The 12,795-nt window shown below is 35.5% G+C and overlaps 1 protein-coding gene across 1 annotated transcript; it reads left to right on the forward strand.

The window, feature by feature from the left end:
- Positions 1 to 1,381: 1,381 nt before the first annotated feature.
- Positions 1,382 to 3,439, forward strand: LOC111894315 (ethylene-responsive transcription factor CRF2). The gene has a single exon (XM_023890397.3). It carries the CDS (start codon positions 2,069 to 2,071, stop codon positions 3,137 to 3,139), a length of 1,071 nt encoding a protein of 356 aa, XP_023746165.1. The 5' UTR covers positions 1,382 to 2,068; the 3' UTR covers positions 3,140 to 3,439.
- The last annotated feature ends 9,356 nt before the right edge of the window (positions 3,440 to 12,795 follow it).

Genomic DNA, 12,795 nt, shown 5'->3' on the forward strand with positions numbered 1-12,795 from the left:
ACACGAACGTGTAGATATAAAGATCGTTAAAATCCGAAATCGTATGAAGAAGTTACGGCATTCATAACACAAGACCTAAGCCAAACCATAAAACTTAAGCAACCAAACAGCCAAGGCCACGGTGACCATAAGCATCAACAACCCTGAATTGACCGAACACCTTATTAATGATTGTCCTACGTAGGATGTCGTGAGTAAACCTGAAGAAATCGGTCATAAATATTGAATGCGTACCAAAAAAAACTTATTTTGCAATAGAAAAATATAATGACTAAATGTGTAAAAAGTGAGAAATATATAACTATATTAAGTCATTTTTTCCTACTTATTTGGAATAGTCGGTAATAAGGATTGGGTGTTTATAATTTAAACAAATTAAAAGGATAAATATAAATTAAAAAAAAAAAACTGAGTGATCAAATATATACAAATCAAAACGAATATTACATTTTAAGTCATTATCTTTATTTTTAGTGCAATTTTATAGAACATAGAGTTATGGAACACATAATTATCGTATATTTTGAACTTAAATTTGAATTGAAAATTTGATTGATATATATAAACCGTTTCTAATTTAGTCAAAATATTATGAAACTATAATGATCTTAATTATATTTTAAAAGAATAAATATATCCGTACTATAAGTTTTTAAAAGTTAGATCGATTGTGAAATCATATTTGATCAAGAAGCTCTTTACAAAAAGTTGTTAATTTTCATAGTAAAACATTTTAAATAAAATATTCAAAGGAAGTAAAAAAATAAAAAATAAAAAATCTATTATAATAAATAAATATAATTTATTCCATGTCAATCTTTAATTAGTTTTGACAATTGTTATTTTATAATAATTTTTAAATAATATATATATATATATATATATATATATATATATATATATATATATATATATATATATATATATATATATATAAAGTATTAAATATAATAATAAATTACAATTAATATATTTTCTTTATTATTTATTTTAAAATTTTATTTAAAAAAATACTTATTATTTATATTTTAAAATTTTATTTCTTTTAATAAACTCATGGCCGGTTCAAACGTATATATGGCTCGGGGCGAAAAGAAAAAAATGGGCTCTAAAGACAAATATAATAAAGATTAAAAGAAATATAATTTATTTTTCATTATAAACGTGTTCAATTAGCAATAATAAGCAAACCAAATTGTTTATTTTTTAAGCTAGTTTAAGTTTGAACCAATTTTAAACCATAAAAATCATTTAGATAATAATTTTTTATATATATATGCACCACATAACCCACAAATTTTGGACCGTAGAGATGTGGGTTCTGAGCGGTCGTTCGGGTTGCCACTATCTGGATCGGCCTTGAATAAACTCATATTTTACCAAGTGAATATTAATTGGGGATTATTTTTTAAGATATTTAAAAAGCAAGTAAAAATTCAGGGTGGCAGGATCCTATAAAGAAGCAAGCCGGGGATACCATTTCCGTCTTCACGGCACTTTTACACACCTTTTATCCTCCTCTTCTCTTCTGCTCTGCCTCTGCATAAACCCTCACAGTTTTCTCTCTCCAAACTCTAAAACCCACCGGAAAACTGATACTTTCAGCCTCTTCTGCTGTTCCTGCTGTACGTTTGTTTCTGCGTACCGGAAATAGCACAGTCAACGACGACCTCTGCCCTGCTCTGCCCTTCTCTTGCGATATATATATATTCCTTGATTCCTCCACCCTTCCTCTCACACTTTCTTTTTTCCGGCAAAAAGGAGTTTTTCTCCTTTCTTCTCACTCTAAACCCGCCTTTAACTCTCTCTCTCTCTAGCATGTGTTCTTCTCGGCAACTTCTTCGGTATTACCATTCATAACTTTTTCAAGCGTTCTCTCTCTTCTTTTTTCGCAACTTTATTTCCCTTTGAGATTTTATCGATGACCCTTTAATCTTCTCTCTCGCACGAGTATTCCAACCTCTTTATTCTTCTATCGTTAACGAATCTACGCTTTTTCAAGTCTCTCCATATAAATTCATCGTCTTCTTCCTTTCAATGTCAATCTGACCAAAATCTGTTGCAGAGAATGGAAACCCCAGCTGTTTTTTCGTCAGTTAAGTTCACTGAACATAAAACCCACATTACAATGCTGAGCAAGTCCTTGTTAACCACCAAAGAAAAGGCATCCAGTCGACGGGATATCTCGGAGGCGAATGGTGCGGTTGCTGGACCTAGAGTTGTGAGGATATCGATGATCGATGAGTATGCGACTGATTCTTCCGGAGACGAAGAGGAAGTTTTCTTTGGCCGGAGAAGAGTGAAGAAATTTGTTAAGGAGGTTACGATTAAGCCTCTTTCCGGCGACGATGTTAACATTCACTGTAATAGGATTGGAAACGGAGATAGGAGCGTGGGAAAGACGAAGGTCAGTCGGAGGAAGAATCCGGATGCTAAATGTGATGCGATGAAGAAACGGTTAAAGGTTAGTTCCGGTAAAAAGTTTCGCGGAGTACGACAGAGGCCTTGGGGGAAATGGGCGGCTGAGATTAGGGACCCGACTCGACGAGTTAGGCTGTGGCTTGGAACTTATGATACCGCCGAAGAGGCTGCAATGGTGTATGATCACGCGGCGATACAGTTGCGTGGTCCCGACGCGCTGACAAACTTCACCGTTCCACCACCGGTAAGTATCCAGTTAACAGACAAGAAACTGTCGTCCGTTGACTCCGATTACAACTCCGGCGAAGAATCACAAACCAACATCAAAGCATTATCACCGAAGTCGGTCCTTCGTTTCTCCTCATCCTCCACCGACGAGTGCGTTGCCGAGTCGACTCAGCACAGCCCTTTACACGATACCATCAATGAACCTTCAGTACTTACAGACACCACCGCTTCAGTCTCCGAGAACTTCTCCGATTTTCGGCCATTCGACGATCCTTTCTGCACCACCGATCTGTTCGACTTCCCCGATTTCGTACAAGACATTTACGACCCGACAAGCTTTTCGGGAACCATGCTTCATGGATCCGGACCATCCGACGTATTCTTCGGGTGTGCCAACGATTTCGGGTTCGGATCGTCATCTTGGCCCGCAGACGATTTCTTCACAGACATTGGCGACATATTCGGATCGGATCCTCTCGTTGCCCTTTAGATAATTGGATCCGGGTCACTTGCTGATTATCAATTTATTATTCAGCAATTTTTTGTACGGAAATATTATTTGATTTTAGTCTTGAAGCGTTTATATGTATAAATATTTTAGTTGGAGAACTCCGTTAACGATAAAGTTAAAGGTAACGGACGAGTTAGATTTGATATAACGGCGTTAAGCCCATATGTATTATGTAATGTAATGCAAGGCACGTGTCATAACACGTGACCCGCAAATGTTAACTACTATGAATTAGGTGAAGAAATGAAATGGAATGAATGCTATATGTTTTATCATGCATCTTTTTAGCTACGTCTATTCAATGCTTAGAATTTTGTACCACATTTAATACATGTGGTACATCACTTGGACTTTTAAGTGCTTTATTAAATATTTAACCATTTTAAAACCATTGTATCTATCTCTTTTGTTCTATATAGAGTTCATGCAAATATTCAATGTTTTGTTTGTGTTTTAAGAGGATTGAGGACTTCTTGGACGACAAGGTTGGGGCACCTGAAGTAGAGGTGGTCTTCAATGTCATACTTATATAATAATAAAAAAACGGTTAATAAATAATATTCATCTAACACATATACACCTATTTTCTTTTAAGTGATAAACATGTATTATTCTTTTCCACTTCTGTTTCAGCAGTGAAGTTATAGTTATATATATATATATATATATATATATATATATATATATATATATATATATATATATATATATATATATATATATATATATATATATATATATATATATATATATATATATATATATATATATATATATATATATATATATATATATATATAGGGAAGGGTTATATGGAAAATAAACAATTAGGGCCACACATGTTGGAACCAATGAAAGCATGATAACACATCACATTGGAATAACTACATAAATAACTTCCATAGTACATTGCTTATGAATGAAGAAATGGACACGTGTCACTTGATCATTGGTTCCAGCATATGTTGCCCTAATTGTTCATTTTCCATTGAACCTACTTTTATATATATATATATATATATATATATATATATATATATATATATATATATATATATATATATATATATATATATATATATATATATGATTTTTCTTGCATGGGTTATACTTGGGGTATGTTTTGCATGCCATAGTTTACAACCCATCTTTCATTATTATTATTATTATTATTATTATTATTATTATTATTATTATTAATATTGGTAAGATAAAAAAAAAGTTTATAACCTAGTTTTCACACTAGTTTTTCAAGGAATTTATGAAACAAATTGATTTTTTTTTCTAAATATTTCATTTATTAGTTATAAAAAATATTCTCTCCATGTTTATTAATTGAAAATAATATTATTGGAAAATATAAAGATTTAACTTTGGTTATTGATTTTTTGTCAAGACTTTATTTATTATTAATTTTTTTTGGAAATGGAGCTTTTTTCTAACCTCGATTCTAGGTCACCTTTGGTGTACCAACTAATCCACAGTTACAAAAATAAGGTTATGTCTCATGCCTTGGAGCCAACCTTCATGGCTACAACCTAATGGGCTAAAATTTGAACAATATGTTATCCGTCATATTTTTTATATGTCTTATCAAATCATCACAACCCAAGTGTTTAACACTCTAATGTTGTTAATAATTGCATTATTTATTTATTTATTACTTAGTTCAACAAGATATATATTTTTTCATTTCGTCATTTTAAAAGAATATAAAGTATCCAACTATAGATGCATATGTTTACAAATTTATCTATTTATTTATCAATGGTGATCGATCGTGAATTTAATAAACATAATCTAGTAAATGATTATTTGATATAAGTCTTTATTAAAAATCATTTAACAATTTATTTAAAAATATTTGCATTGTAAATTTACAATATGTGTTATTTTGAAAACTTAAAAAAACAAATATGATACCATGCAGAATATGAGATTACAAAACATATAAGGTTTTTACATACATATTTATATTTATGTCATTTTAAATGTCTCAACTAACTTATTAGTTAGTTAGTTAGGTTTTATGAAACATCATTATTCATTAGCTAAAATAAATCATTCAAGTATTAACTAAACTATCGGCTATTTTGTCAAACATAACCTCATTGATTAAAATATATTAAATAATATAGATGTTTTAATATTATTATGTTTAGGATTGAAAAATTTACCATCACGATTTCTTATATGATACCCTTGAACCATCACCCCGATATCTTGACCAACCCACTACACCTTACACCCTTGATAATCCTCGACCCACCACACCTCCACCTCATTTCTTCCCCCCCCCCCCCCCCCCCCCCCCCCAACACACACACACACAAAAAACCTCTCATCCTCCCCACTTATCATGGGCTTCTAGTACGTATTACCCACCCGCCTTTATCACTACCTTACTTAGTTACCTACCCACCCTACCTTCTGTTACCATTGTAACCATGCCACCATCACCCTATCGCCCGTCATCGTCCCACACGATGGCCAAATGTGCCACAAGTGATATTAGGAACCCTATCCAACACCTAAACCTAAATGTCGCCTTACTCTCCATCAATAGTTTTATAAACACCACAGGATCCTCAATGACATAAAGCCATACAATAGAAATATCATGCTCTTATTTATAATGCTACATGGATGATCGATATATGCTTGGTAGAAGTCAACGTGATGGGTTCGATGTGGTTATTTAAGAAAAAATAACATGGATGATCCTCTTGCTCGTTATAGTGTTCGACTTCTTGCTAACGACCACAATCAATAACCATTTATCGATTGTGATGATACGTTCAACCCCAGTATAAAGTCGGATACTTTACATAGTCCCATGCTTGCAATTTCCATGTATTGATTGACTCACCAACTAGAAGTGAATAATGTGTTTCTTTACGTTCTTCTTTAAAATCCTAGATACATGCACCAACTATAGGCTTCAATAACATAAAAAACAACATATCAGATATTATATAGTAAATAAAACAAATACTTTCTAATATTATCTCAAGCATATACACACACTCTTCTTTTTAAGTGATAAACATGTCTTTAATATTATCTCAAACATATACACACACTCTTCTTTTAAGTGATAAACATGTCTTGTTCTTTTCTACTTATGTTTCAACACTAAGATTATATATATATATATATATATATATATATATATATATATATATATATATATATATATATATATATATATATATATATATATATATATATATGTGTGTGTGTTATCTTTTGGCTTTGTTTTGCACCTCATTTTTAGTTTTTTCAGTTGTCAAATTTACAAGATCAAAATTAGCTTCTAAATTAGTTATCTAAAACTCGTAGTAGTTTTTCAACAAGTTTATAAAAGTATTTGAAAATTTACTTCATATTTGTTATTTATTAATTGTAAAAATATATTCTTCTTATATTTTTATTGAATATATTATTATTAGAAATATAAATATTCAAATTTGGTTATTGATTTTTCAATTTTTTTGTTAACTCTTTACCTTTACATTGTTAATGATTACATTATTTATTTATTACTTAGTTCTATAAGTATTTTTTTTATTTCATCTTTTCAAAATAATATAAAATATTCAATAATATATATAGTATCATAAAATAACACTATAATAGATTAAAGTCATTTGATATTAAACATTTATTAAATATTGTTTTACAATTTATTTTATAAATAATTACATTATAAATTTACAACATGTGTTGATAAAAAAATATCATTTTAAAAGCTCAGAAATTTTAGCTACTTTATCAACCATAACATTAAATTGATTAAAATATATCAAACAATATATGTTTTTTTAACATTATTGTGTTTTGGATTGAAAATTTTACCTTCACGATTTACCTACACAATCTCTTAGATGATTAAGTTGAATCGTCACTGTTTCTTCATCAATATCTCGACCACACTCAATCCACCACACACCTGTTACAACCCTCGAAATACCACACCTTCACCTCATGCTACCTAGTAGCCCCTATTCAAACTCCCCCCTCACCTTGCTCACCAACTTTATCAATATCGTGCCTGAATACCAACCCTTACCCGACCTTCTATAACCATCATAGGTATGCTACCATCACCCAATCATTGACCATCTTCCCACCTGATGACCAGATGTGGCACAAGCGACATTATGAACCCAATCGAACACTTAAACCTAAATATCACCTCACCCTCCCTAAGTTGAATTTACAAACACTACATGATCCTTACTAACATAAAGCCATGCAATAAGAGTAATGTTCTTATTTCTAATATTACATAGATGCTCACCCATGCCCGGTTGGAGTTAATGTGGTGTGTTCAATATTGTTATACAAAAAAAACATGTATAATACTCTTTCTCTGTATAAGGCTCGAATTGTTGCTAATAAACAAATTAATAACCATAGACTAATTGTGATGAGACATATAACCCCACTGTAAATTTGAATACTATTCATATAGTTCTTAGTCTTGCAATTTCCATACATTGGTTGATTCACAAGCTAGATGTAAAGAATATGTTTCTATACGTTCACCTTCAAGATACTATGTACATGGTGTTGGATAAGGTGTCTAAGTCCGTAACTATATTTGGTATGTACTTGACCCGACCCGGCCTGGTCCATTTGGGTTGCACTTCACTGAAACAATTTGTATGGATAATCTTTTGAGATTAGTATATTTATGATTTATTAATATATTATAGGTTAGAATATATTAATATGAAATCATATTATTTAATTAGTATTGATCAAAAATTAATTTGGAATTAATTTAGTGATCAAAAGAAACTAATTAAATATGAACTCTTATATATATATATATATATATATATATATATATATATATATATATATATATATATAATGAGCCAAAGTTCATTTGGGATGGGCTAAGCTTTCATGGATAGTCCATGGAGTTTTTAACCCATGGATCCTATGGAAATGAAAGGTCATGGGTATTAGGGTTTACATGGATGTAATCCTAATCCACCATACTATATAAAGAGGTCTTTGGCACATGAAATGACACTAGAGTGTGTGATAGGGAAGGTGGTCCGATTTCTAGTGTGCATTACTATTCTCTCAACTTTTCCAAGTTGTGTGGTGATTTGTGATTCTACTTGAGGCATTCACATCATTGGTGCTAGGCTCTCAAAACTCCAAGCAATCAACCACAAGAAAAAGGTATGTCATTCTACTAGATTTTTATGTTACAAGTACACCATAACATGCTAGTTAGGATGAGATCCTTGGAAAAATCAAATTTGCATGTATATTAGAGAAAACATAGATCCAAGATTTCTAGGGTTGCATGTACACCATAGGAGTGTTAGAATGCTCAAAACTCTTCAGCGGTATCAGAGACTAGGTTTGTTATCATTATACTTGATGCAAATTGCTGAAAAAAGTCAAAATTGTGCTCACTGTTTAGTGAACTCACCGAGTCCATGGGGGGACTCGACGAGTCCAAATGAAATCTCATCCTACTCGACGAGTAGGTTCTTGCACTCGGCGAGTAGGAGGCCCTGTGTGCAGAATTTCGAGTTTTGTTGCTGGAATTGGACTACGATCATTACCCTAAACTGTTTTTAGATTGTTAAACTTGTTTTTGAAGTGGTAATGATTGTGATTATCCAATTTCAATGATAATTATCAAAGTTTCAATTTTTATTGTAACAACGTGAAAGTTTAATACAAAATTTTCATTTTTAAAATGCATACTTTTCATAACACTTGTAAAACAATCTCATTTGTTCAATTTTCTAAACATAACTCCATATTTGAATAATTAATAATCCAGGATCCTCAAAACATAACTCTTCCTCTAGTGTGTACAATCAAGTCAGTGCCGTCTCGCTAACCTGAAAACCTGAAACACATAACACATAACACTGTAAGCACGAAGCTTAGTGAGTTCCCCAAAATACCACATATAACACATACTAGCCACTCGAGGCTATAACCCTGTGGACCCTCCGGTCCTAACTCTGTGGACCCTCTGGTCCTAACTCTGTGAACCTTCCGGTTCTAACTCTGTAAACTCTGGAACATACACGTCATGAATCACATAGAAATAATGTAGTGTATCACAATCACATAAATAGCATACAAGATACTCTGTCATATAACTCTAATTACCACGCTAGGTAAATTATAGTGAGAAGACTCACCTCGGATGAAGAACAGCTCCTATAAACACTGCTGCTACGCATCGGCCTCTAACTCTGTGCCAAACCCACAATAATCTCAATTAGAAGCTAAGTCCAACCTCTCACTTATTGGGTCTAAAGATAGACCAACTACCAGCCCATTAATGCCCTAAGCCCATTGGCCCCACCAAGGCCCAATAATAAATGGGCCCTCACACGGCCCAATTCCCAAACAAAAAGACAAGCCCAAACCAAGGGCCCAAAGCACACACATACACTTCTCTAGTCCAAGACTCTATTACATGAAGTCCAAACTCTCGGCCCAACACTCAAGGCCCAACACAATGCTTAGCCCAAAAACCCTAGAAGGAGTTACGCGAGGCGTACCCCCTGGTACGCTCAGTGTACCCAAACACTCAAGAAACTGATCGGGGACCTCAACCCAGTATGCGGGGCATACTGGAATTATGCGGAGCGTACCTTCAGTCTTGCTTAATCCATTTTCTAGGTCTTAACCCACTAAGACCTTAACTCAACTCTTGGATCTGGACTTCCTAACATCTCTTACTCCATAAAGTTAACACCTTTAAGCCTTTGCATGGCTGATAAGGTCACAACACATAAAAACTCTTACTTTCTTAATCTAAAATGCTCATAACTCATGCATGGGTAGATTCACACGATCAAGGCCTTATTTTTATGGTTCTTCACCACTAGAAACACTTTAAAGGACAAGTTATTAAGCTCTGGAGTGCATCAACTCATAAAGCTTCAAGCTTGGGACGAAAAACCCTAAAATGGACCCTAATATACACAAAACAAAAAGAGTGGGAAAGCTTGGAGCTTTATACCTTCAAATGGTGCTCTAGCCCCAAGAAAGCTCAGATCCACAGCCTGTTCTTCAACTTCATTCCCTGCCATGCTCCTTCTTAACTCCCAGAAGCCCACAAGAACACAAACAAGCTCATCATGGCCACACACATGCTCAAGAACGGATATTAGGGTTTGATAGGGTTTAGTAACTGAGGAAGGTGGCCAAAAATGAGACCATCTCTTTCTTTATATAGGGACACTTCACTTAATTAGGGTTTCCTTTTGTGCCTAATACGCCCAGCGTACTAGGTGGCTCTTGCTCAAGGAACACACGCATCTGTATGCTAAGCGTACGCATACCTACGCCCATCATACTTTGCTGACAAAATTCTCAACTTTAGGGACCTATCTTGCCAACTCTATAAACTTCCATAGCATCTTCGAAATGACTTGAATTCCAAAAATCCTCCTACCTACGGAAAGGTAATGAGATGCCCTATGTTTTCTAGCAACTCGCCTCAACCCGAGACCTCCTAGCCTCTGACTCGTGGCCCATGAACCTTAATTATGGATAATCTGAAACCGGATGTTACTTTTCTCCCCCACTTTAATTAGATTTTGCCCTCGAAATCACTCCGTAACCCCACATAGATCAAACCCTACTAGCCGAGAAGCACCACCAAAGGTCCTCAAACCAAACGACAATCACTTCCAAAGATACTCGATCCCAACAAGAACTCCTGACCCGAAAGGGGCAGACCTAACTGCCGCTACGGTACTTAATCTGAATCTTCAGAACTTGAAAACTCTTGCGATCTACCTCTTGCCAGACCACCCTTGAAACATCACCCTGTTAATCGCCCACCGACTAACAGACTCTAAGAACACTCAAACAACCCTGATTCCCTGATCGATCCCGACCACAATCTCAAAAGGAATAGAAAGGTCATAATCCCCTCCTTTCTCCAGGGCTTACTGCAAGAACGATCATCAGGATTCATCAAAGAGAATGAACCCCAGACTCTAATCTCGGACACCAGAAAATGATCATGCTTGCCTGAAAATATTCTCTGACCTCTGTCAGCCCAATAGATGAACCTCTAGTTCACCCATCCCATAACCAGAAGGTCTTACTGATTTCCCATCTTATAATAACTGTCTCCACTCTTAGTGACACACAATTCACGCCGTTCGCTTTCCCTCAAGCAAACACTACAACTCTACTGAAGATGGAATCACCCCTGAACTCTGTTGATTACTGCCCAATAGTCCCATGCATCCCGCTGCACCTCCCGAACCAAGGCTCTGACCTACTCAGGTCTAAGACATCAGATGACGAACAATACCCCTCACATGGAACCCACCTCCGATTCCAGAATCTCATCTCGTCTATCCAATACACCACAAGGACTCAACTCAACTCGAGAGTTTGGTCTGACCCGTAGTTGGAACCACTTGTCCCAATGACCCATTCAACTCATGACTTGTGACCTGTAACCCATGCGTACTTCACTTATCCAATTCCTTCGGATTGTGATGTCCACACTTTACTTAGAATATAATGATTCCCAATCATTAAGGAGACCCTGGTCTCACCCCTGGTCCGACCACCAGGCTCCCAAAAACTCATGAGTTAGGGCTATTCAAGCCTAAAACTCTTCCGTGTCATGCTCTGATCAAGAGTGCTTCATCAAAAAAGCCTCTCGCTAACTAGTGCGTATTACGGCTCCCCATAGCATCACAACAACCTCCTACTGACTAATGAGTACTACGGCTCCCCGTAGCGTCACAACGCCCTCCTTCTGACTAGTGAGTACTATGGCTCCCCATAGCATCAAAACACCCTTTCTATGACTAGTGAGTACTACGGCTCCCCATAGCATCACAACACCCTCTCTCTGACTAGTGAGTACTACGGCTCCCCGTAGAATCACAAAACCCTTTCTATGACTAGTGGGTACTACGGCTCCCCGTAGCATCACTAAACCCTTTCTCGGACTAGTGAGTACTATCGCTCCCCGTAGCACCACAACACCCTCTCTCTGACTAGTGAGTACTACGGCTCCCCGTAGCATCACTACACCCCTTTCTCACGACAACACCACACTACATCCACTGACTCGTGCTCCGTGGACTAACATAGATAGGTACATACACATTTGTCCCTATTTATGCATCACATACTTTGACAGCAACCGTAATGACAACACATCCTGCCCTTCTGGAATCCACATTCCTAGGAATCCCTCTAGATGACAATACCCGAGGGCCCCCCACTAGAACCGTAGGTACTTGATACTCCATTTGCCGTCTCAACTCAAGACCCAAATAATTCTGAATTCAGGACATTATACTCGGATACATCTGAACACCATCACAGAACATCAAGATGTCCCGCCACAACCACCGATCTCGTACTTATGGCATCATATACAGATAACTCAAAGCACTCCCTCAGAATCTCATAACTATCCTTCCTTTCCACAACGCGCAACTTCGAAATATTCCTACCATCAATTGAAATAGGGAGGAGTCAACAATGACTTGGAACATGTTGATAATAATCCGAAACTCCCTCCTACAATGCTCAAAACTCAAGCAAGCATACTCGTAATGGCCTGGAATGAGTTGCAAAAACCACTTCTACATTTCCCC

This window comes from Lactuca sativa, chromosome 3 (genome assembly GCF_002870075.4).
Source record: "Lactuca sativa cultivar Salinas chromosome 3, Lsat_Salinas_v11, whole genome shotgun sequence".
Lineage (NCBI taxonomy): Eukaryota > Viridiplantae > Streptophyta > Magnoliopsida > Asterales > Asteraceae > Lactuca > Lactuca sativa.